The sequence below is a fragment of the Chiloscyllium plagiosum genome, unplaced genomic scaffold (assembly GCF_037043375.1).
Source record: "Chiloscyllium plagiosum isolate Xiang-an unplaced genomic scaffold, Cpla_swu_hap1 HiC_scaffold_19, whole genome shotgun sequence".
NCBI classification, from domain to species: domain Eukaryota; kingdom Metazoa; phylum Chordata; class Chondrichthyes; order Orectolobiformes; family Hemiscylliidae; genus Chiloscyllium; species Chiloscyllium plagiosum.
Window position 1 is genome coordinate 54,284,789 of NW_028270157.1, and position 27,343 is coordinate 54,312,131.

At 38.8% G+C, this 27,343-nt stretch overlaps 1 protein-coding gene across 1 annotated transcript in view; it reads left to right on the plus strand.

The window, feature by feature from the left end:
* efcab6 (EF-hand calcium binding domain 6) overlaps window positions 1–27,343 on the plus strand; it is a 111,499-nt gene that overhangs the window by 17,277 nt on the left and 66,879 nt on the right. The window contains exons 7-14 of the mRNA XM_087997400.1: window positions 1,226–1,356; window positions 6,185–6,333; window positions 9,930–10,052; window positions 12,132–12,218; window positions 12,455–12,554; window positions 12,766–12,936; window positions 20,697–20,768; window positions 23,734–23,894. Of these exons, the coding sequence (XP_087853526.1) occupies window positions 1,226–1,356; window positions 6,185–6,333; window positions 9,930–10,052; window positions 12,132–12,218; window positions 12,455–12,554; window positions 12,766–12,936; window positions 20,697–20,768; window positions 23,734–23,894 (994 nt within the window). The remainder of the gene's footprint in view (window positions 1–1,225; window positions 1,357–6,184; window positions 6,334–9,929; window positions 10,053–12,131; window positions 12,219–12,454; window positions 12,555–12,765; window positions 12,937–20,696; window positions 20,769–23,733; window positions 23,895–27,343) is intronic.

Genomic DNA, 27,343 nt, shown 5'->3' on the forward strand with positions numbered 1-27,343 from the left:
TGTCTGAAAACAAACCTACCAGCTCAGTGAGTAAACTTACAACCTGAACCTCAACCTGAGCTGCAAACCTTCTCAAAACGCCCTTTTGAGTTTCTCCAGCACTTTCCGTTTTTGTTTGTTTCGGATCTTCAGCATCTGTAGTTGTTGTTGTATCTTATGTTGATTTTATATTTGTCTTCTATATCCCATGTGTCAACATGCTCTTTCTGATCCCATTTTTGATTTTGTACAAGACTGGTTTGCTAAAAGGATCATTCAAATATGCTCCAAGAGTTTAGTTAAGAAATACTATGTAAATGAGAAAGTCTTTGAGAAAGTTTTTGATAGGATAGAGAGACAATCCAGGAAACCTTTACAAGGATTTAATCTACATAAAAGTAATATGACTGTTCCTTTGACATGACTGCATTTCTTTTCATTTAGAAAAAGAAATTTTGAATTGTTCTTGATAGTAAAGTGATGGAGCTGCTGTCCATGAATACATACAAAAGTGTAAGCTGTCATCTCTGGCAGATGCTAAAGTAAAATGTTTAAGTTGGCTTATACTAACACCTATATGACATTTTTAATTTGGTAAAACATCACAAGGCTTTTTACAGGAAGAAAAATGACATTGAGGCAAAAAAAAAGAATTAGGGTGGATAACTAAAAGCTTGATCAAAGAGGTAACCTTTAAGGCTCAATTTCACAGCAGAAAGAGAAATCCAGGGATTTGGGGAAATAACTCCAGAGCTTAGAGATGGACGGTTCCAGATATGATCATGAGTGATGGGGCAAAGGAAGTAGTACCTACAGAAAGTTTCAGAGGTTTCAGAGTGTTGTAGAGCTGGAGGAGATTATCAAAGTTGTGTGAGGCGTAGAATGAAAATTCTAAAATGGACACTTTGTGGGCCAGGTGTTAGTGTAAGTCAGATAACACAGATGTTGATGAACTGGAATTACTGTGGGTTTGGATATGGACGGCAAAGATTTGGAATAGCTGACGTTTGCAGATGGGGAAGACATGAGGCTGGCCAAAGACCAATATACCAGGGTTTTTATGAGAAAATGAGAACTGCTGATGCTAAATGCAGAAGTTGAATGCAGAGAAATCTGGTCATATCATTTCATATTGTTTATCCTTCATGTGAAGAACACAAAATTGACTCATGTTTGACAGTTAAAAGGAGATCAAGCAGATAATTACATCAAAAATTTATGTTTGTTGAATTATGATTTCACAAAGCAATGAACTGGGAAGCTTCTCCTCGAGAGCAAGAGAAACGGCCAGGTTTTCATCGACCAATGATGGAAGAGTCTGCCATAAACTTAGAAAGATTATCCATGGAAGAAATTGATTTGGCTTTACGAAAAAAGGTACATTTGTGTATCTATTCTGATATGTTTTAATAAACATAGCAAGTAGCTGAATTTGAGAGTTTACTTCAAACATTTTGGGTGTGGCCATCTTGCCACACACACCATGAGAGAAAGTGCCTGTTAAGGTGAGATTTTCATTTTGGAGGGGAGGACGCATACGGCATTGGGCACACCACTCTCAGGAGATGTTCAGAAGCACAATTACTGGCAGGTACAGAGATAACTTAAAATCCTACTCTAGTGCATTGGACTTTGTTCCTTTGTAATAAAAGCAGTAAAAGAGAAGTCGGCTCTCCAGCCCTCGCACTTCACTACCCCACATGTTACCTCGCCCTGTCCATGCAATCTCATGCTCCCATACAGCCCAATGGCTTCTCATATCTTCCATGCCTACAACTTCCTCAACCAAATTCCATGGACCTTTCAAAAGGTTCCCTCATCCTGACTCTGTTTCGCCACCCCTCGAAGGGTCACTATTTGCTATTTGTTGAAAAGCTGGGCCTGACCCCATGATAATTCGGCAAAGCAAGTGATACCAATCCCTGCACTGAAACTGACCAGGTTGGGACTGCAATGTGTGGATTTAGAACCTGCACCAGCACACTTGATGAAAACTGGGGCATTGGGAATGGATTCCAGTTGTCATTTTCAAAAGCCTGTCAAGTCTACCTAACTGCAAAGTCCAGTTCTGTATCAGTGTAGCAAGTACCAGCAACTTGTAACTGACTATGAGTATGACTGTTATAAAGCTTTGGGATATTTTTAAACTCAGCCACTGTGCTGATACTGTAGTATGGTGGACGTTTGTATTGATGTTAGTATGTGGAAACTAAAAATAAAATCAGATTTTCGGATGGAATATGGGAAACAAATCAACATACATGGCAGAAAGAAATATAGCTTGCTTAGCCTTCTAGTTTGTGTATCATATTTTGGATTTGCCATTTTGTGTTGGATTATTTTCCATTATCTTAACACACCTTTATCATTTATTTACTTTTTAACACATGAGATTAGATTGCACCTTTGAAATCAGTCCCTGGTGTTTATCTTGCCAGAATTTACTATTCCGATTTACTAAGCAGAATATCTGAATTAGAATTACAACTAGGTTTACTGTCAATGCTCTGTAGTGAAGACCAAGGAAGAGTGACTCATAGTCACATTGTGCATAAACTCAAAGGAAATTATAACTCTCAAAACAAATGATGTCATCTCAGTGTTTTTAGAAATAGAAGTAAAAACAATCAGTAAAGTTTATAAGATTGACCATCCTCTAAGTGAGGGAACTTTAATTCTTGTTTGCCGGTTATAGTGTCGGTAGTGTTTTGAGTATGTATGCTATGTGGAACATTCATATTTAATATTTGCAGTAAAGATGCAGATACAGAAAGCCAGAGTCACTTGTGGGTCACATTGACAAAGACCATCAAGATCATACAGGCCATAAGGGACTCTAATCTGGTTTCCACTCACCTTTGAATTGTTGTAAAATCTGTGCATTTTTTTGTTCCATGCTTTTTAAAATTGTGAACTGAAATGAGAAGGAACTGTTTTAGAATCTGCTATAGGAAGGATGTTATTAAACTGGAAAGTGTGTAACACAAACTTACGAGGATGCTATGGAGATTGGAAGTTTTCACTTTTAAGGCAAGGCTGGAAATGCCCAGGACCTCTTCCCCATAGAAGGCTGAGGGTGACCTTGGAGAGATATATAAACTCATGAGGAGCATAGATAAGGTGAATAGGCAGGGTCTTTTTCCCCAGGATAGAGGAGTTCAAAACTAGAGGGAATTGATTTAAGGTAAGAGGGGAACGATTTAAAAGGGACCTAAAGGGCAACCCTTTCACACAGAGAGTGGTTTATATGTGTAATGAACTGCCAGAGGAAGTGGTAGAGGTGGGTACAATTACACCACTTAAAAGACATTTGAATAGATAAATGGATAGGCAACATTTAGAGGCATAAGGGCTAAATGCTGATAAATGAGATTAGTTCAGTTTAGGAAAGCTGGTCCGCATGAATGAGTTTGTCGGAAGGGTCTGTTACCATGCTGTATGACTGTGATTCCATCAATGTTTTCCAGGATTGCTATATGTTTTAGAAAACAAGTAACCAGACACTAATGGCAAGCATAATTTAAACAGCTGCAGGAAGAAGCAGTGTAGAAAATTAAAGTTGCAGACGAACTGGAACCAAGGTTTTCTGTTTTGATGGAGCTTTGGTTGGTGACAAGATGTTGGTTGGACTATGACTGAGATTATGGTTGTTCTATCAGTTTTCCATTACAGAAACCTTTTCCTGCCAACAACTGTGATTGATTGGAAGGCAAATGGACAATTTAGGGCTGGGAGCCAAATGCAGAGAAGTGGTCAAATCTCTACCAACTTAGATCCTGTTTCTCTGTTTTCTGCAGTAAGCCAACATAGTTGCCTTTCTCCAAGTGTAAGGCACTGTAAATTGTATTTGCATTGTATTGAGAGGCGTTTATTGTTATGCAGCCGACTTCAACAGAAAATGTTTCACTTGGTCAATGTACAGGTCTTCTGTGATCATTGTTTTTAGATATCTGCCTTAGCTACTCTGAAAGCTGCCTTGAGAACTACCAGTTGCTCCTCCATTTCAAGAGTTGGATGACTACTCTGAGATCAAGACTACCTTCCACACCCAGAGCTGATGACTCTATTATGCAGCCCCACAAATGAGGCTGATTGCAGATACAGTGTAGTCAATTCTTCCAGCAGAGCCATTGTGGAGCAGGTGTAAGGGTGAAAGACAGTGTACTGAAAAAGCCTTGCATGCTGCGCTGTGCAGAACTGATGAAAGCAAAGAGGGGGTATAATGGATACCGAACAGCCGGAGAGAAGAAGAATGAGGTCATTGAACAGGAGGAACATCACCTTCACCATGACAGAATGAAGCAGCATCGAGCATGACAGGCTAGACAGCACTTAATAAATATTCACCTCAAACAGATCTAAGTTGAGTGACGTCATCATTCAGTGATTGTGAATTTGTTCTTGTTCAAAAGGCGAACAGTCCTGTTTAGTCCCAGAAGCAGATACAACTTTTTTTTGTTCGTTATTCCTTTGCTTTTCTTGTTGATTACCATTAACAACTGTTTAAAGGTTTTACAAAGTGTGATTTATCGACATCAAAAATGACTTGATTTAATGCTATGATGGTTGTGAGATAAAGAGTAGCACTCCTTCAGACAGGATTCCATCATGGAATGATACTAAGGACAGGCATCTCTTCGAGCTCTATGCTTGTAGTTGTAATTACATAATGGTTGGTCAGTCGGGTGATTGTGTAAAGAGGCCATACATTTACAAATGTGCGCTTCTGTTTCCAAAGAAGTGTCACTTGTGCTGTCAGAAGATTTTCTTTTCCATTTCTGTCCCACTACATCTGCTTTAAAGGGCTATTCCTGGCTGGCAGCATCTGATGTGCATTTGGAGATGCAAATCCTAGAAAGTCCTAAAGCAGAAAGCACATCCGCCACTGCTGAACTCACGATGACTTGAGTGCGATTCTGTCGAGGCATTGTCCATACTTATTGGGATGAGCAGCAAGAATTGTGTGAAATAACTCGAGGTAAATCCTTGTGAAACATAACATCCTGAAATTGACAGCTGATTTTCAGTAAACTTTGGTCCCCTCATGTGTTTTGAAATAATCTGAAGGTGTGAATTTGTAGATACATTGAGAGAGATTTGAGTGTGTTGCTGCATATTTGATAACTTGCTAATGCTCCCAGTGCAACGTTTGTTAGAAGTACTCAGAGGACTGGAGGGTAAGTGGCATAAGTGACAACTCTCTCAGTACAAGTCATCTTCAGGAAATATGAAAGACAGTGTGAAGGAGGATATGTCTAGGGTGCAGTGTTGAAGATAGACTTTATTTTATGCGCTAGCCATTCTTTGTTATTTTACTGCACTTAGGAAAATGTACAGATACCCCCAAATTTAATAGTTTGTATTTTGTAATATATTAGTTAAAAGATGTTAAAGAGTATTTGTTCTTCTCATAATTTTGTAAACAATCCAAGTCGCAAGATATTTTACGATCTGTTCCATATTATTTGTGTTACTCTCAGTTGTTTGTTTTCTGATCAAGTTTCTACTTTAGGCCTAAATCATCGCTGAGATTTTGCTAATTAATCTGCACTTAGATCATCCACATAAAAGCAAATTGATGGTTTTATGTCCAATTCCCAGAAGTCACAGATAGGAAATTCAGATATGGCAAGAGCAAAGTCATGCAAATCCACAGACGCACAAGATTGATTTCTGGAATGAGAGAACTGTTCTCTAATGAGAGGTTGGATAGATGGACCAATCTCTGGAATAGAAGAATAAGAGGTGAACTCATTGAAACTCATAAGATTATGAGAAAGCTTGACAGGATAGATACTGAGAGTTTGTTCATTCTGGATGAAGAATCTAGATAAAGGTGCATAGGGGAAGACATATTCTCGAGGTAGAGGCTGATTGTTTAAATCTGAGATAAGGAAGAATTTGTTACCTTTGTCATTTATTAATCTTTGGAATTTTCTGCCACATTGGGCTAGGATGCTCGATTGCTGAGTATATTCAAAGCTGATAGATATTTGTACTCTGGGGAAAATTTGCTAGGGAAGTGGAATTGAGTTCAAAGATCTAACGTGATTTTGTTGAATGACAGCCTGTACAGACTACTCCTCGTATTTCTTTTGTTGTTATGTTCAATGCCCACCAGTTTCCATGTCTAGTTTTAAATGTTCTGTGATGTTGTTTGATTTTAAAAAGTAGAGTTAGCAGCCTGCTCCTCTTCTATTCCCAGGTGCGAACCAACTATCAGGGTTTGTTGCAGGCATTTGCAGCTTTTGATGAGACCAAAAGTGGTTTAATCTCAGTGGAAGACCTCAAAGCAGTTTTCAACAATTTTGTGTTTCCTCTGAGCAATGAAATCTTTGATGGCCTGATGGATAGGTGAGATGAGGGGGAACATGCCTTAAATTTTATTTTGATTATGTTTAGAAATGTTTTATGAGGATTCTAAGCATTTTTGTTGGTCTTGATTTTGATTTTTTTCACTTTGTTTTTGCAATAATGTTCTGTGAAACATTGCAAAAGAATTATGATACCTTTGTAAAGCCAAACTAATGGCTGAAATCTCCCCAGTTATGGGGAGAAAGCTTTACTGAGAAACATCAAAGAAAGCACTAGTCCAAAAAAAATATCTTTTACGATTACGCTGTACATAATCATATCTTCATACTTGTCATTCACAACATTAGTTTTGATCCCACCTGACCTAATATTCTATGAATTGCTTATATTTTCAATCCTAGCTTTAATGTTGCTGTAAGTGAAACCATTGTACCATCAATTACTACTTTTTCTCAAAACAAAGTCCTCCTTATCAATAACCATTATTCATCCACCGTTACACGATAAATGGTAGGACCCTCGGAAGCACCAAGGATCAGAGGGATTTTGGTGTTCATGCCCATTGGTTCCTTAAGGTAGCGGGATAAATAGATAAAGTGGTTAAGAATGCATATGCGATACTTGCCTTTCTTAGCTAAGGCTTCGAATTTAAGGGCAAGGACATTATACTGGAACTGAATAAAAGTTGGTTAGAGTGTCGTCTGCAGTTCTGGAATCCATATTATAAGAATGATGTGATTGCATTCAGGAGATTTACATGAGTGTTGCCTAGGATGGAGTGTTTTAGTTGGGAGGAGAGAGATCAGATAGACTGGAGTTATTTTCCTTGGAGCAGAGGAGACTGAGAGGAGAACAGATTGAGATGCATGACATTATGGGAGAGGATTAGACTGGAAGAAACCTTTCCATTGGAGAAGGATTCATTGACCAAGGGGCACTGATTTAAGATAAGGCAAGGAGGTTTAGAGTGGGCATGAAAAATGCATTCATCATGAGGGTGGGGAATCTAGAACACACTGCCAGTATGGGCGGTGTATCAAGCCAGAAACACTCATAACATTTAAGAAGTGTTTAGTTGTACACTTGTGATGGGGAGGCATACAAGGCTATAGGCTAAGTTCAAAGTTTGGGCGAAGATTTGTAGCTCGGGCGCTCGTTGTTGTGGTTCTGTTCGCCGAGCTGGAAGTTTTTGTTGCAGACGTTTCGTCCCCTGGCCTGGCGACATCATCAGTGCTTGGGAGCCTCCTGCGAAGCGCTTCTTTGATGTTTCCTCCGGTGTTTATAGTGGTCTGTCCCTGCCGCTTCCGGTTGTCAGTTTCAGCTGTCCGCTGTAGTGGTTGGTATATTGGGTCCAGGTCGATGTGTTTGTTGATGGAGTTTGTGGATGAATGCCATGCCTCTAGGAATTCCTGGACCCAATATACCAACCACTACAGCGGACAGCTGAAACTGACAACCGGAAGCGGCAGGGACAGACCACTATAAACACCGGAGGAAACATCAAAGAAGCGCTTCGCAGGAGGCTCCCAAGCACTGATGATGTCGCCTAGCCAGGGGACGAAACGTCTGCAACAAAAACTTCCAGCTCAGCTAAGTGCTGGAAAATGGAATTAGATTTAGAACCTACTGGAGGTGGTTTCCAGCATAGACTCGATGGGCTGAAGAGCCTTTTTCTTTGCTGTGAATCTCTAAGACTCTCACTGTGACATTTTATTCTTGAAATTAATTACCTGAGTGAGTCATAAAATAGTACTTTTTTGATATGGATATAATGTGAGTCAGTGGGTGCAGAATAGCTGCAGTGAACGACAGTGTGTACTCTGATGGATGCACACACAGATGCACACATTAGAGGAGCACTAAATGCAATCTCTGACTGCATTCCTGATAAATGAACCAAGACAGGAGAGTAGCATAGATAGTACAATTTGACTGTTCACCTAGTGACCCTTTCACCCCTCTCCAGATGTACCATTGTGTTTGGCATTGCTGGTGACAGCCTGTTAATGCATAAAATCTGCTCCCAGTTGTATTCCAGTATGGAGATAATGCCTAGGCATTAATAGTCTAGATCTGGGACTATTACTAACATAATCAAGTGGGTTTCTTGCTTGTCTTGCTTCTGATGATCTTTGCTAAATTCAGACTTCTCATTTTTGTTCCTGGGTACATGCTCATTTGCAATTAGACTGATCGGTCTCTCAATGATGCTTGCAGTGAATAGACAATGTAAGTTTTCATTCTTAGTCTGGATTGGCTTGAACCCACTTGTGTTGTGGTAATACTAGACAAATCAGATCCCAGGGTGAAACCTGGCTTAATAGATCATAAGTTTTAGTTTTTCAATTTGGCTGCCATAGTGGTCAGTCCCAGAATACATTTACAAGAGGCTGCCAGTGTGCTTTTTAGCCATAAGTTTATTACGTAAAATAGAACTATATATATATAAGACAATTTGGAAAGATCTTATAAACAGCATAGTAAAACATTCAGCCTTTTTCCTCAGCAATATCTTTTACACACACTCAACCCCAATGAAATATCACTTCTGTCTTCACTTAATATCCTACCTAAATACTGAGGTTGCAAACATCTCTTTTTGTCAAATTTCTGCACATTCGCCAGATGTAATCTGCACATTTACTGTCAATCCTCAGACAGACACAAATTAACTCACTGTACTCTAAATGAAAACTCAGGGATTTTTCCCCACATGTGTACTTGATTGGACAGAGCCAAAACTAAATGTCCTGAACAAGGAATGTCTGTGGCCCCTATCATGCTCTGGCTGATAAATCTTAAATAAGTACATTTCAAGCAATTATCTCACCAGGTAGCTTATCTATTCATTTAGCTTGAGTCACATGATATCTTGGAAAAAACTGCTTTGACATACAGCTATGAAAAGGTTTCTGACTTTTCAAAAAAAATTACCTTTATAAAACTGAGTAACAAAACCTGTTTACCTCTGCTTTAGAATCTAAGTTTCCAAATTATAGTAATATATTTTAAAATTTTATTATACTTGCCTACTTTGATATGGTCATTTGGCTGAATTTATCAAATGAACCCTTTTTCAAAGGTGTACAGATAATTAACTAAAATACATTGATTAATATAATTGAATGAATTGATTGTGAAAATAAAGTCGCATATTGTTTTGTGGCTTCAAAAAGACTTTGATATTCACCAGTTACGAAAACTTGAAGAATGTTAATAGACACCACATGCTGCCTGACCAATGATGTCTTGACACAGAGAAGGACAAACAGTAGTCTATCATTCCCATCTAACTGTTTCACCTAGCCCCGAAATGACCTCTTCCAAAAATAAACTGGTTTGATAATCAACAAGGTATCATTACATGTACTTTTGGAGCAATAGGTGAGTTACTTGTGGAATTTGATTGAGTCCTACTTGAAGAATTCAGATGGTATGGTTAAACAAATATTCCAAATGTTTTACTTGATTACTTTAAAACAATACATATTTTATCTGTATATGTTGCTACAAGAAAGTATATGGTTGAGGTAAAATCCTTGAGGTGCCTAATTTATATGATTTGTAGAATCGATAGTTTTAATGAGTTTAAATTCAAGATTTCCTTTTGTTGTGCATTTTGTCTTTTGTTTCAGGTTCAATATTAAACCTACTGGCAAAATAGCATGGAAACCATTTTTACTCAGTTTGACAGAATCAACAGCTATGGAGAATAGATGGGCCATCCCAACTCAGCACAGTGACAAGACTTTAGGATTGTAAGATTATTGATTGCTATTTTTCCTGTAATAGCTAATGCCAGTTAAATGCCAGTTGCTTGTTTCTAAAGGTAGTAGAAAATAATTGTAATATCAAGTTGTTTTACAATTTTGCAACTTTTCTTGACTACACTGTGGGCGACACGGTGGCAGTGGGCGGCACGGTGGCACAGTGGTTAGCACTGCTGCCTCACAGCGCCTGAGACCCGGGTTCTATTCCCGCCTCAGGCGACTGACTGTGTGGAGTTTGCACGTTCTCCCCGTGTCTGCGTGGGTTTCCTCCGGGTGCTCCGGTTTCCTCCCACAGTCCAAAGATGTGCAGGTCAGGTGAATTGGCCATGCTAAATTGCCCGTAGTGTTAGGTAAGGGGTAAATGTAGGGGCATGGGAGGGTTGCGCTTCGTCGGGTCGGTGTGGACTTGTTGGGCCGAAGGGCCTGTTTCCACGCTGTAATGTAATCTAATCTAATCACTATGCTAGTTTTAGTTTGCTTAATGCTTTTGAGAAAATTTGTAAAAGAATTGAACAAGATTATGGTTTTGTGTGAAAAAGACGGGTTTTAGATTAGATTAGATTACAGTGTAGAAACAGGCCCTTCGGCCCAACAAGTTGTAGCAAAGATGATTCACATATTTTTGTCCAGCACCTAGAATATTTGAATTTACGGTAGCATTTGACAACAGTTTGACCATTTTGCATTGGACTGGCATTTAAATATGTTGGTAAATTATTTGGGTAGGATTTTCTATATTGTGAACCATAAAAGTGGGTTCATATAGGCGTTCTCACCCTTGATGTGTTGGGCAAATAAGAAACACATGGGCAACCCATTATCAGAGGGCTACAGTGGGAGAGAGAAACTTCACAATTGAAGCAGCCTCTGAAGGTCAGGTGAAAATCTTTAATTTGAAAATGCCTGGCTATGACTATGGATGGGTAACTCCTCCATTGGACAATCAGTGGCCACTGTGACCTGACAGCCACAACGGTGTTCTTAGCAGATCAAATGAGCCTCATTGCAACAGCATTCTTGGTTTGGAGTGATTTGGCAACTACTCGCAGTTAAGAATATTTCTGGAATTTGATCAGAAAGTAAAGTGTATCACTGTCAGTAATGAAACAAAAGGCAAACTTGCTGGAGGAATTGAGCAGGTCTGGCAGCATCTTTGGGAAGAGAGCACAGTTAATGTTTTGATTCCAGTGCCTCTTAATCAGAATTGTTAGCAGGTCGGAAAAACTGGTATTTATGCTGAAGCCGCAGTGTGGGGAGGAGGTAGAAGGGGGGAGCAGAAGGGGAGTGCTGGGTGGATAGGTGGGGATAGAGCTCAGAAAGAGAGATATGAAAGGGTAGGGTAAACATGGAGACAATGGATAGTAGGCCAGAATATCTTTGTGTGGTCTTTGCATCTTTGTGATTCAGTGCCTGGGTGAGACTACAAGTCTATCAATCCATGATTCCTATCATTGCTGAGTTTCTCTTCAGAGTTTCCATCTGTTTATAGGGCTGGAGTTCTGGGCTGACCTCGTTTTTCACTCTTTGCAATGTGCTGTTTCTGGGCTCCACCTCTCACCATTGCTAACCACACGCATCTGGTTTCATCAGTCTTTTAAAAGCTGCTGCTACCAGGTTTACATTAATCAGAATGACCATTAACAGGCTTCATTAATCATTTCACAAGGAATTGATGAAACCCTACAAATTCAGGATCCAATACCATGTGATTTGGTATCATTATGACACAGCTCCACACACGTGCTCAGTAGCTAATCCTAGGACTTGTTCATTGATTTTAAAATGGTAGCTGGGTTTCTGATTTCTGCAGCCATTCGCCTTCCTTAATCTTGAAGGCAGAATTACCTAATGCCATCATAGCCTGTTTTATGTTTCCGCCAGAGGATGAGGGCTTTCTCAATTTGCTGCCCTCAAAAGTGTCATAGATAAGATAACTTTCATTTAAAATAAAAGAACTATGGATGGTGGAGATCTGAAACAAAAGAAAAACAGAAATCGCCAGAGAAACTCAGCAGGTCTGGCAGCATCTGTGGAGTGAAAACAGAGTTAACGTTAAATTTTGTGTAGCTCCTTGCAGGAGGAAACCATGCCTGGTATTACAGATGCTCCAAAGTCAGCTCCTTGTAAATCAGAAAATCATGAAACAAAGTTTCAGTAAGTTTTTAATTTTTTTCCACGTTTAATTGATTTTTATTTTTAAAATATTGTTATTATAAATATTATTTTCTGTTGAATAAAGTAATTGTTCGAAAGGCTGGTGCTTGTTGTGCTGATTTCTTAGTTTAAAATATTGTTTGAAATATTCAAGCAAATTCTTGGTTTATTATTTTGTCTTTAGTTTTCAACATACATTTATATCAAATCGAGCACTGATGTTTCTTCTGTCACAGTGTAGATCCTGTTGGAAAGATAATTGACAACAGCAAAAGTAGAGACATTTTACGGAAGCTACATAAATACTTACAGGAGAGATACCCTGCACTAAAGAAGGTATTGAGAAGTTTTGATGATGTAAGTTACTGTTGTTTGCTTGCACTTAATGACCAATACAATTGGGTATTAGAATATATTTCAATCATTCACTACCTTGGAACAGAAAATCAGAGCTTGTTTTAGATCTGAGTTTTGGAGACTGTCATTGTTCCTTATTTTAAATTATTGCTCAATGCATTTACAATCAAGAACATCTGTTTTTCCGCAGAATCACAAAGGTATAATCACTAGACAAGAACTGCGTCGTATTCTGCAGAGTGTTCCTTTACGACTAACTGATAAACAGATTAAGGATCTTATGCTGTTGCTGGACCCAGAGCATAGTGGGGTTGTTCACTATAATCAGATCCTGGATTTAAGTGAAACAGATGAAGAAAAGGTATCTAAAATTATTTATCTTGATCTAACTGAACAAAGATGTGCATGTGTGAGGAGAACAGGGAGAGGGCAGTAAAGCTCAGCATTATCACTGGCCTGTGGGAAGAGGCTATTGAATCTTTTATAAGTTTTTTTGATAGATGCTCCAGTGAGAATGGAGGATGATTATAATTTGAAGACATTTTAAAGATTTCTTGTTCCATTTCTAATATGCATAAATATTCATCATGCCTGCCCTAGGTCACGAAGACCATGTGAAAAAGAATAATGGTCTTTGATATTGTGGTCAGTAGCAAAACAAGAATGGTTGCTGCTGACTGCAAAGAAAGCTACATTGGAAGTTTTCATAATCTCTGTAGCAAGAACTCAAACTTCCTTGACATGTAATTGATTGTAACGTTTTTATTGGGGATTCCCATTATTAAGCTGCAGGGATATTATCAACTTGACCAAACAGCTCATGCCAATAAAGAATAAATTGTACTATTCTAAAGAGTGTGCAGGAGCAGAGACACCTGACTGTACGTATACCTAAGTCACTGAAGGTGGCAGGACATGTGTAAATTAAGCATACAGTATTCTAGGCTTGATAAATTAGAGTTTAAGTTGGATGAGCAGGGAGATTATGATGAAAATTACGGTTATACTGACACTGGTTAGACCTCTGCTAGAGTGTTGTGTACAGTTCTGGGCATTGCACTAAGGCAAGGGCGTGCATACATTAGCAAGAGTGCAGAAGAGGCTTACCAGAATGGTGCAGGCATTGTACACTCGGTTATGAGAAAAGATTGGAGAAGTTGGGACTGTTTTCTTGGAGAGGAGAAGGATAAGAGGAGATTTGATAGAAATTTTCAAAATCTTGAGGAATCTGGGCAGAGTGGATAGGAAGAAACTGTTTAAATTCATAAACAGATTGAGAGCCAGAGAGCACAGTTTAAAGTATTTTGGAAAAGAAATAAAGTCAAGGTAAGAATTTTTTTCCACACAGTGAGTTGTCAGGGTCTAGAATGTCCTGCCTGTAAGTGTGGTGGTTCCTTCCTGAAGAAGGGCTTATGCCCGAAACGTCGATTCTCCTGCTCCTCGGATGCTGCCTGGCCTGCTGTGTTTTTCCAGCACCACATTTTTCATGCTGGTCTCCAGCATGTGCAGTCCTCACTTTCTCCTGTAAGTGTGGTGGTGTCAGGCTCAATTCAGACTTTGAAGTTTTGGAATGATTATTTAACTAGAAACAATGTGCAGAGTTGCAAGGAAAAGATAGGAGATTGGCATGAAGGTACAATATTCAGAGTGCCGGTGCATACACAATAGGTCAAATGGCCCTCTCCTGCACTGGAACGATACTGTAATTCATAACAGACAGTCAACTAGGAAATGAAAAAAAATGCTAAAATCAAATCTCTGGTTAAAAATTTTGGGAAACATGAAGTAAAACTGGGATATGCATGATAGGTTAGAGTAGGAGAGGTGCCATCATGCACAAATTTAAATTTTAAAAATATTTTCAAAAATCTGATAATTCATTTTAAGCGCAATGCTTAACAATATTTTGCAAGCATAAACATTTTACTTGGGGCCAGATCACTTATTCAGCAGTAGTCATCACTCAGCTTGCTGTTAAAAGACCAGTTATATCTTCTTGAACAAGACTTAACTTCTTAACAAGGTTTATAATGTCAGGTATGAGAGCAGAAAAATGGAAAGTTCTCACCAGATCAATTGATTTGGAATAATATGTTCCAAAGAGTCATACTGGACTAGTAACGTTAACTCTGTTTCTCTCGCTACATATGCTGCTAGGTTTCTCCAGCACTTTCTGATCTTAAGTTATTGATTTCACATAATTGACAGTGTATCTATGATACAGCAATGAACCACTAAACTCAATTTCTGGATTTTCCAAGTTATTCAGCACTTCCACTAATCTTGAAGTTGTAGTCAGATTCAAAGGGGAAGGAATAACAATCCTGACAATCTTACATCAAAATCCCTGAAAGTCCTGGATCATTAAAACACACTCTCTAAAATCAAGTATCTGGAATAAGCAATAACTGTACAGCATTTGAGAGCTTTGCATTAAGTTTCTAACAGAACAAAGCTTACATAATTCAGAGAATTATTGACACAGTCACAATGCAAAGTACCAGTACTTGTGTAAATATTACTGATCACCTCTCAGTCCTCTTACTTTAACCTTCTAAACCCCAGTATCATTCTTGCAAAACATCCTCTCCAAGATCAATATCTCCTTCCTGAATTGGAGTATCCACCAAAGTCTATATTCAATTGAGATTCTATACACTGAAGCATAATTGCCACCATCAGACATTGGAGAAAGTGAGGACTGCAGATGCTGGAGCACCACATTTTTCAACCATGAGACATTGGCCAACTTTCCACTAGCTTTTTGATTATCTTTAGCTCCTGTTTACTAATTTTTAATGATTTGTGTGTTCAGATCTGAAACGTTTTCGCTGCCTCTACAATCCATAGTTTTTTGCCATTATTAAATAGTCTATCTTTCTTAGGTTCAAAGTGATGACCTTTCACTTACACACATTAGCTCAGTCAGCCATAGCTTTGAACAATTAACTCAATCTGACATTGTCTTTCTGCAGCTTTCTGATTCTACCTACACTAATTAACATGCCACTTACTTTAAAGTTATCTGTAAACTTAAAGGAATAGAAATCAATGCATCTACCAGATTGTCAATAAATAGAATGAAACATTAAGTCCCCAAAACAATCCCTTGGAAGATAGCGTTTGCCAATCTGAGTACATACACTAATCTCCACTTTAGTATTGATGAAGAAAGCCATTTTTAAGCATTTTGCTTTGCATTCACAGGACAATTTATAAGAAATATTAATATAAAAGGGAAACAACATTTATACTGTGAGAGTATTGATTGATTGACACGTGTGCCCTGATTCATAGAGGTATTGCCATGGAAAATAATTACAACTGACAATTAACTGCCAAGCTTTGTTTAAATTTTAAATTAGACAGATGAAATCTGGTTGTTCAAACCATTGCCTTGAAAAATGACCCAGAGAATGGTCTGAGAGTTTTGCAGGCATGGGTCAGTTGAATATGATCAGTGCCTTGCTTGTTGTGAACATGTTGTTTGATACAATCAATCAGTTCTTGGAATGTATGACCTACATATCTAGCATCACAGTGGCACTGAAATTCATCTCCAAGTTTATTTATTTGAATGATAGGCAGTGTATGTTTTTGGCTTGATGATAGCATCCTGTTAGTGATGAACACCACTCATATTGTTACTGAATAGTGGCAGGTTGAAAGAGCTAGCTTCACCCATCAACTGTTTTAGCATTATCTATTCTACTAGTTACATACTCAAAAGCCCCTAATAGATTTGTTAAGTCTGATTTATAAATCCATTCTGGCTTTGTCCAACAAAAGAACGGAAATTGCTGGAGAAACTCAGCAGGTCAGGCAGTATCTGTGGAGAGGAAACAGAGTCAATGGTTCTGATGAATGGTCACTGGACCCAAAATGTTGACTCTGCTTTCTCTCCACAGATGCTGTCAGATCTGCTGAGTTTCTCCAGCAATTTTTTTTTTGTTTCAGATTTCTAACATCTACAGATTTTGGTTTTACTCTGTCTTTATTCACAACTGTTAATCTTCTCCAGTTATTCTGGAGAATATTCAGACTCTAGTAATTTCTCCACTACTGGTGTTAGGCCAATTGATCTGTAGTTCTGTTTTGTTCTCTACCCTCCCTTTTTAAATAGGTTTGGCTTGCCATCTTCCAAGCATATAGAGTGTAAGGTTTTCCACAGTTTGGTGTTTTGACAGTCTGGTGTCATGGCTGTGTGAAATAGTGTGCTGGAAATCAAGTCCTACTACTCTCGGAGTTATCACAAATGTGAAAATTTGATTAAGCCACAAGATTGTCTACTTTTACCTGTCTAATTCAGATTAAAAGAGTAGCAATCTAAGTTTTTCATTAACTAAATGACTCTATTTATTGCAGTCAAACAGTTTTTAACTAATGGCAAAAATAAATGTGAATTGCTAACTTAAACTTCTTTAGCTTAATCTCTATCCCTTTTTTAAAAATTTCTTATACAAACAGATGCAGAAAGAGAGAAAACAAGACATAAGTATTACAGGTGGGAAAGGAACAAAAATATCAGAAGCACAATTCTAGCACCAATTTGGATCATAGTTGTCGATGAGTGGTTTTTCTTCAGTTCCCTTCTGATTCTTTGCTAATGCTGCAAGGTTGTAGATACTTCAAATTATAGGCTTTCATTCACTGCTTCAGGATTCATATTTTCAGAGATTCTGAATTTAGATTTTCAACAAGAGAATTTGCAGAGAAATGTATACAGGAGAATGGTGAGTGAGAACGGAATGAGACTATTTGGCGCCGCCCGTTTGGCGCCAATCATTTGGTCCCGCCATTTTGGCTCTAAACTGTTTTGGCGCCAATTCAGAATTTAAAAAAAGTCCGTAAGAAATTCGTTTCATTGTAAGAACTAAATCTAATTCTTTTTTTATTCATTATTTTTAACTATTCACTATAAAAACGAATTTCTACATTTTGCTACATTATCAAACACATATAGATAACCATTGTGTGCAAAATTTGGTTTGTCTCTCTTGCTTGGAATGTTTTCAGCCATTTTTGGTATGAACTGTACAAGAAAATAGAAAGAAAATTGTATTACAGCTTTCCAATGTGAAGACAGAAGGGCTTAAGTATCGTCAAGGCAGTGGATGACTATTAACAATTGTTTAAATGAGAAAATGATTACAAAACGAGATTTGAATCTACAGCTGGTCATTACAACTTTGACTATCAACTCTTGCTAGTTCAGAAAATTACATCGGGTCGTTAGTCATCCTCTCTTCTTTAACCAAACAAGACTTTTTTTTATTCTGAATTGGCGTCAAAACAGCTCAGCGCCAAAGTAATGAGCGCCAAAAGGGCGGTGCCAAAACGTACCCGACCCAGTGAGAATAGCTACCAAGAGGTTTACACTGGAGAATTAGGCGCTTATTTTTTTGTGGACTAGACATTTTTCCTGTATTGTTCAAACACAATGCTGTACCACTTGCCCAGGACCCAATCATAAGGTTGTAACTATGGTGAGCACTCTTGAATACTGGTCCTGATTGGAAAAAAAAACAATCAAAAACGTGTTCCTGGGCAAAACTGCCCTGAACATAGTCCTCTCCAACCATTTGAGTAAGGTAACATTATAGATATAACTCAGGGATTCCATTAACTCATTTTTTTAAAAACTGCAACATCTTTTTCAACAGCGTTCTTGGTTTAAAGCAGTATATTTTTCCTTTTTAATTTTTATTCACAGTCCAAAAAGTGAAATTGTTTTTTACACTAGCATCTGTGGTCAATTTAGTAATTATGCATGGTTATATCTGAAGCCTTCCAGACACAGCTTACTCAGGAAATGTAATCTTGTACTTATTCAATCATGTTATCAAAAGAATAGTTAGGTTTCACGCTAAACTCATGTAGAGGGTTTTCTGTTTAAAAATTAGAGAAATCAGCTTGGCAGCTTGTTCATATCAGCTTTCCTACAATTCAGCTTGTTCTTGGCAGGCTTTTTTCCAACTCAGTTAGGTCTTCGCAAGTTTTCCCAACAAATCAGCTTATACTTAGCAGGCTCCACTGCAATTGAACCAGGTAAAGCAAGAGCTTCTTTAAAATATGTCCTCAGAACATGAACTGAATTCCTTTTTCTACAATCCTTCAGAGCTTACATCCTCATAACAATATAAAACAAGAAGTGTTTTTGTAAGACTGTGAAGATAGTTTGTGAAAGGCAGTAGAAAGCCCAGGGCATCAAAGAAATAAGTCTCATTTGACTGATCCTTTTTAGTTGGGCTGAAAGTATGGTGAACTTGCATGTGCTAGAAACTATACATGTTAATGTACAGGCCCTTATTTATGCTGCATCTGTTTAAATTCTTAAAACAAAAGATAACTGCCATTCTCAGGACAATGCCTTGACTCATCAATTAAATTGCCTGGTTGAAAATTTGAACAAAGCTTGGTAGTTAACTATCAATCACCATTTACTGGTAATCTGTCAACTACAGTCCACCAATCAGTGCTGCCTTCTCATACAGTAGGTTTGTTGTTTTCCTTTCACATTGATATTTCTTGCAAATCCTGATGAGTGCAATGCAAGATAAAAGCTTTAATAAAATGTTATTTTTTTTCCACAGAGACATGGCTGCACAACTGAATAACTATAATCACCACTTTCTTTCTTTCTTCCCTCCTCTGTTCTTACGTCCCTTGTTTGCTTCCCTCTGCCCTGCTATCATTCTTAATATGTCATGTAAGGTATGTCAGATATGTAAAGACCATTTTAAAATTCGATTTTGAACAAATGGCACATGGAATTTGGTGTGTGTGTGTGAGAAAGGGTTTAACATTTAAATTATAAGGTTTTCTGAAGCCATGTTTTGTTAAATAAAAAACACTGTATGAGGGATCATTCTTAGGGGCTAGTGGGAATTTGTTTACATTATTCACTCATAAAAACTGTCCCAAAGTAAACAATATAATGCATCCAGTTGGCAAGATCTGGAATGGTGCTTTCATTTTTGTATTTGGGGAATACCCGTAGCTTGAAGAAAGATTTTTGGTTTCAGTTAGCAGAAGTTATGGTTTACACTGGATGTGTAAAAGTTTCTCCTAAAGAGAGGAGATAATTTAGAACTGTTAAGAAATAGGTTACCCAATATAAGGAGTTTAGTTTGAAATTTGCAGACCAGAAGTGTTTTGCAGAAACCCTGAAGGGATTATTGCAAGTTGAGAAAGTCTAAGCTCAGTTGTATGGAAACTCAGGGCAAAGACTATCAGGTTCTCAGGACTCAAAATTCAATTTCAGTTGTGTAAGTCCCATAGATGTGACAGAGAAGGGAATTCTCTCCAATGTGAGTACTGTAAAGAAGTGCTGTTGGAATTAATTGGATATATTTTGTTGTGAATTTCAGAATCTTTAAACTAATGTTATATGTAAATCAGACATTATTAAATTGGAGGGTGTCAGAAAAGATTTACCAGGATGCTGCCAGGACTGGAGGGTTTGCGTTATAGGGATAGGCTGGGATTCTTTTCACTGGAGCTAAAGAAGTTGAAGGGTGACCTTTATAGAGGTTTATAGGGTCATAGATAAGTTGAATAGCAAATGTCTTTTCCCGAGGGTAGGAGAGTTCAAAACTAGCCGGCATATTTTTAAGATGAGAGGGGAACGATTTAAGAGACCTGAAGCGCAACGTTTCCATGCAGAGAATGATTCATATGTGGAATGAACTGCCAGAGGAAGTGATAGATGCAGGTACAGTGATAACATTTAAAAGACATTTGGACAGGTTCATGAATAGAAAAGGTTTAGAGGAAAATGGGCCAAATGCAGGAAAGTGGGGCTAGTTTAATTTGGGAAACTTGGTCGGCAGGGACTAGTTGGACCGAAGGGTCTGTTTCCATACTATATGACTCTCTTTCATTTATTCTATGTAATTTCTTTTGCATAGCTGCAGCATTTTCATGTTTATGTTTCAGTGAAAGACCACCTCGTTAAGACAAAAAAAAACTTAAGCCAGAATTCAGTCTGGGATCTGAATTGTCTCATAGTAACATCAGCTGAGATCATAAAACCTCCAAAATGCTGTTCTGGAAATATTCCATAAGTCTATAGTCTGTAGTTTACAGAACAATTATATTTTTTTCTGTTTTCCTGACTAGATTAATGGAAGGTATATGAATGGAGCTTCAACAGTTAAACAAAATATTCCTGAGGAAGCAGTGTGGAAGACCGTAAGTTAATGCTACTTAATTATTTTTGTCAAATGTACTGTATTATTTTGTTTTTACAAATTATGCATGTGGGTCTCAATATGTGTGTTCGTCAGTGTCTGCTGTGGCTTTCTTGGTTGCACACTTGATCTGAGTCAAAAGGTTACACACCAGAGCACAACTGAGGAGGTGTTGCATTGTTGGAGATGCTGTCATTTGGATGAAATGTTAAACCACAGTCCCATCAATCCTTTCTGACAGACATAAAAGATCACATATCAATATTTTGAAGATGAATCAAATGCCTAGACATCTGACCATATTCATCTCTCAATTAGCAACAAAAAATAGATTATTTGGTTGTTATTGCAATGTTTATGGGGGGATAGCTATGTGCGAATTGGTTACTGCATTTGCTATGTCATAACAGTAACTACACTTCCAAAAGACCACATTTGGGACATCCTGTGGGCATGACTATATAAATGTCATAATTTTTCATAAAATCCATTATGTTTTTATATTTAATGATATGTGATCCGACGATATGTCTTAATTCTATTGTACATTGATGTGATTTTATAATAAAAAAGTCCTAGTACAAATTTAACTGAATGAGATTTCAAATGTCAAATTTCTGAGTGAACATGTCCAGCATCTGCAGTCATTGTTTTTACCATGTCAAACTTTGTTTACTAATAAGGAAATTCTCAGAGGAAGAAGGGTAAAATTTTGTTGCGAGTCAGTCACACATTCAAACATTTAATTGCCTAAAAATAGCTCCAGCATGTAACCATGAAAGTGTTTGATAGATTTGTGTTTTGTTGTGAGAAGCAGATGTTATGTCACATAATCATCAACAAATAGGATGTTTGAATGAAACTAAAACGGCAAATTTGTAGAAGGCACTTTTGCCATAAGCTGACAACCACTGCTTTCGCAGAAATGCAGATGAGTCAGAACCTAAGCTTGGACCCACTCAGCAACTTTCACAGGACAGCTGTGTTACTGAAATTCGAACTGGTATCAGTTCAGAGGTCAAGATGTTGGAAAGTCACAGATCAGACGTAGAAGCAATAAATCGAGGGCCAAGCAGCGCATGAATGAAAAGGCCTAAAATCAGCTCTGAGGTCAGGACTACAACATGCATGGAGCAGCATGTGTTGCCTCGGCTGCTCAGAATCCTTAGGGAGCTGGTTGGTTGTAATGTCTGGATAGTTAATGTATATCAGATTGGTGCCAATAGCATGGGGTTTAGTCCCTATTTTGATTGGGGTAGATTCAGGGTCTGCCTCGTTGCCCTACCCATGTTGGAGGTTGTAGCACCATGTGTCAGACCTACCTTCAGGCAGATAACTCCTGCTGCTGTTAAAATTGATTGGAGTTCTTAGAACCATTGAAAAGTTGTACCACTGAAGAAGTCTTTTGGCTGATTTGTCTGAGCCAATCTCTAGAATCGCAACTCCACCAGTCCCACTTTTCTCCCTTTTTCCTGTCGCTGTACAAATAGTTTGTTGTCTTGTGCTTACCTAAGCTGAAAATGTGTTGCTGGAAAAGCACAGCAGGTCAGGCAGCATCCAAGGAACAGGAGAATCGACGTTTCGGGCACAAGCCCTTCAGGAATGAGGAAAGTGTGTCCAGCAGGCTAAGATAAAAGGTAGGGAGGAGGGACTTGGGGGAGGGGCGTTGGAAATGCGATAGGTGGAGGGAGGTCAAGGTGAGGGTGATAGGCCGGAGTGGGGTGGGGGCGGAGAGGTCAGGAAGAAGATTGCAGTTTAGGAAGGTGGTGCTGAGGTCGAAGCACCACCTTCCTAACCTGCAATCTTCTTCCTGACCTCTCCACCCCCACCCCACTCCGGCCTATCACCCTCACCTTGACCTCTCTCCACCTATCGCATTTCCAACGCCCCTCCCCCAAGTCCCTCCTCCCTACCTTTTATCTTAGCCTGCTGGACACACTTTCCTCATTCCTGAAGAAGGGCTTGTGCCCGAAACGTCGATTCTCCTGTTCCTTGGATGCTGCCTGACCTGCTGCGCTTTTCCAGCAACACATTTTCTGCTCTGATCTCCAGCATCTGCAGCCCTCACTTTCTCCTTGTGCTTATCTATGCCCTCTTCAGAAATCTGTTGAACTTGCCTCCACCACACTGCCAGGCTGTACATTCCAGACCCTAACCAGTCACTGTGGAAAAAACTTTGACCTCATGTCACTGTTGGCTCTTTGGCAATCACCTTTAAATCTTGGCTATCAACTCTTCCACCAGCAGAACAGTTCCTTTTTATCAACATTGTCTACATTTTTTGCTGTCTCAATCAATTTGGACTCTAGTTTATTCTGTATTAGAATATTTTTCATAGAATTACAGAGTAATAATGTATGGAGGTGGTCATTTGTCCCATTGAGTCTCCGAGCTCCTTTGAACAACTGTCCAGTTGGTTTGGCTCCCCAGCTCCTTTCCCACATTAAGTTTATTCTGCAGTCAAATCTTTACTGAAGTAAGCATATGTTAAATCCTATACCTGACTCTTATTATTTTACAAGCAGCTAATTATTTGACAGCAGTGGAACACAGGAAAAGGTGATGAATCCAGGGTCATTACAAGCGGCAAATTCCCTCCTAGTTAGCAGCTTGTGGTTTTGCAGCTTTTTTTGGAACTTGAGCACACATTAATATTAATATGGTATTAATAAAGTTTTATATAATTGAAGGATGAAGTATTGAGGCAAAGTCCATTTAGTCTTTTCAGGTAGATACACAAAGTACTAGTCAAATTTCTTTTGTGGATTTCCTGTGGAGCCAATAAAAACACAGGTCAAAAAAATAACAAAGCGACTACTAACGTGCTCTGTGTCAACCTTTTGACATTAATTCAGGAATCAAAGTTATGAAGTTCAGAAGGATGATGTATGTGATGGTACGGTTTGAGTCTAACAGCACTATCAAACTTTTGTCTTCATACGTTTTATGCTCAACATTTCAACCAGGTGGAAGATATTCTCCGTAACAAAATTAATCAAAATTGGAAAGAAATGCAAAAGGCTTTCATGAAGAGTGATCCTGAAAAGACTGGCACAATATCCCTTGCTGAATTGCGAAAGATCCTAGAAACCTACTGTCTCTCAATTTCTGATCAACACTTTGAGAAGTAAGTAATTGCAATATTAGTTAAATATACTCAGACCATTTTGAAGTGGTAATGATATTTTTGTAAGATATCATTCAGGTTTTTTATGGTATCTGTGTGAGGTGTATTTGGCTGATTATCTGGTGACTGCTCATTCTTTAGTATTGCAGTTCTTGGAAATGTTGCTATAGTGAGTGTTGCAGCTAATTCATTACATATATTAGAAAACCTTCCAAGCTGTAAAGCTCTTGGACTCAATAAATGGTTGAATTCTGGCACTGATGTTTCAGTTCCTTGCTCAATTAATTAAGTCTGCCTCAACAACTGTAGTCTGCAATGAAGCAGCTTCTCCAGTTAGAGTCATAGAGATGTACAGCATGGAAACAGACCCTTCGATCCAACCTGTCCATGCCGACCAGATATCCTAACTCAATCTAGTCCCACCTGCCAGCACCCGGCCCATATCACTCCAAACCCTTCCTATTCGTATACCATTCCAAATGCCTCTTAAATGTTGCAATTGTACCAGCCTCCACCACATCCTCTGGAAGCTCATGCCATACACATACCATCCTCTGTGTGAAAAAGTTGCCCCTTAGGTCTCTTTTATATCTTTCCCCTCTCACCCTAAACCTATGCTCTCTAGTTCCGGACTCCCTGATCCCAGGGAAAAGACTTTGTCTATTTACCCTATCCATGCCCCTCATAATTTTGTAAACCTCTATAAGGTCACCCCTCAGCCTTCGACGCTCCAAGGAAAACAGTCCCAGCCTGTTCAGCCTCTCCCTGTAGCTCAAATCCTCCAAACCTGGCAACACCTTGTAAATCTTTTCTGAACCCTTTCAAGTTTCACAACATCTTTCCGATAGGAAGGAGACCAGAATTGCACACAATATTCCAACAGTGGCCTAACCAATGTCCTGTACAGCTGCAACATGACCTCAAAACTCCTGTACTCAATCCTCTAACCAATAAAGGAAAGCATACCAAACGCCGCCTTCACTATCCTATCTACCTGCAACTCCACTTTCAAGGAGCTATGAACTTGCACTCCAAGGTCTCTTTGTTCAGCAACACTCCCTCGGACCTTACCATTAAGTGTATAAGTCCTGCTAAGATTTGCTTTTCCAAAATGCAGCACCTCGCATTTATCTGAATTAAACTCCACCTGCCACTTCTCAGCCCATTGGCCCATCTGGTCCAGATCCTGCTGTAATCTGAGGTAACCCTCTTCGCTGTCCACTACACCTCAGCTGCAAACTTACTAACTGTACCTCTCATGCTCGCACATAGTTCCTCAGTAATTGTGAAAATTGATCTGGTTGTTCACTTTCACAATATACAATCAAGGTGGCAGCTTCTCTAGGAAGTCCCGAATAACTAATTGTGTTGATTTTTACGAAGTGTGATGTACATAATGCTCCCTTCCCAATTTCTCATAGCTTTGACAATGAGTTGGCAACTTTATGAAACTGAAATTAGGTTTATTGGTCTGAAGAAGGGTCACTGGGCCTGAAACATTAATTGTTTTCTCTCCACAGATGTTTCCAGACTTGCTGTGTTTTTCCAGCAATTTCTGTTTTTGTTTCTGATTTTTAGCATCTGCAGTTCTTTCTGTTTTTTTGTTTAGATTTTCTGTCATCTGATCTTGATCTTGTAACTCACTCCTGTTACCATTTTTGAGTTAGTAGATTTTCAGCTGTAGGAAAAGTAGTCTACTAGAAAGTAGACATTAGTCAGTGGACTAGACTACTTTACATGCCTTCAGTAAATATGGCTCTCCTTGTTTGTTTTGTATACATTGTGCTATTGGATTGATCTTTAATTATCCTGTTTGGCAATGTTCACTATCTGCCAAGTCTGGGATAGTGTGGAGATGATATGTTGTGCTAAGTTTCCCATTCATTCATGAAGTTTCTGAATTCTTCATTCATAAACTGAGGACCATTGTCACTCCTTCCAATATTTGAAATGATTTGACAGTTGAAGCATGCTTTCAACATTGTACTGTTTCACCTATTGATAGTTGTTGAAGTGAGCTTGGCAAACTCCCAGTAGTCTGAATAGGAATTGAATGTGACCAGGTACTCAATTCCACAGATGGTAAAGAAGATGTCAGATTAGACTGTAGGGTTTTGGGGTGGAACCTTTACATGCCCTGAATGGCACAAGCCAAAGTGAGTCAATTGGGAAAATGCAGCAAGATTGGCAGAAAAGTTCAATTCTGCACCCAATTATTGAACAGTGAGATGAGTATTTTGCTGGAGAGAGACCTATTTTCATATATTAGCATACCATTAATATTGAATCTCACCTCATTGATATGCATTTTCCCATGCCCTAGTTTGAAACTAAATGGTGAGAATTCTTGACGTGAAACTTCAAGTGGGTACTGAGCAGATCTTAAGAAAAAGAAGTGAAAAAATGGTCAGTGTTGGAAATTATAAGCAAAAACAGAAGTCGCTGGAAAGGCCCTATAGGTCGGGCAGGATGTGTGGAGAAAATCAGAGTTAAGGTTTTGGGCTCAGTTACCTTTCCTCAAAACTGATGGTAGCGAGGAAGATTTTATTTTGCAGAATATAAACTGGGCGAGGGGGGTATGGAGTGAACAATAGACTGAGATAGAGCCCAACGAGAGAAAAGAATAGATGGACAGACAAAGCAGTTGATAACAGGAGAATGAATAGTTATTAGTGGCTAACGATGGGTGCAATCTAATAGCAGACTCCGTGATAACAAGGCCTGGTGTGTGGGAGTTGGAGTAAGCACACATGAAGGTGCCTCAAGCGCTAAAACTATTGAACTCCATATTGGGTCTACAAGGCTATAGAGTTCCCAAGTGGAAAAATGAGATGCTGCTCTTCCAGTTTGCACTGAGTTTCACTGGGGCACTGCAACAAGCCTAAGACAGAGATATTGGCCAGAGAACAAAGTGGTGTGTTGAAATGGCAGGCAACTGGAAGTTCAGGGTCTTTTTTGCAGATAGAACATACATGTTCTGCAAAGCAGTCACCCAGACTACGCTTAATTTCCTCAATATAGAGGAGACCGGATAATGAGCAGCAAATGCAGTAGACTAGATTGAGTAGATCTAATTAGCTGCTTGCTCTTCCAGGCCTCCATCTTGGACTGTAATCACAACATCTCAGGATATCTCTCCAATTCTTGCAGCTGCTGTTCCACAGAAGTTGGCATCCGTCATATTCCAGCCTCATTGCTTCATCAGATCACATCTTTAGCCCACCTAAAATATAGTTTTGCATTTCAATACTGCAATTTGGTGCTTGCTAACACCTTTCATTGTAATACTGCTGCCAGGATATTTTACGTAGCACCCACCTAATGTGTTCGAGCATGTAGAAACTTGGGACTCCTCACTTGTTTACTTTGCTCCTACTTGGATGTTTATACTATCTGTAACTTGCGTTGCCTTGTCTTTTTGTGTTTTGCTGTCTCATTTAGAACTTAAA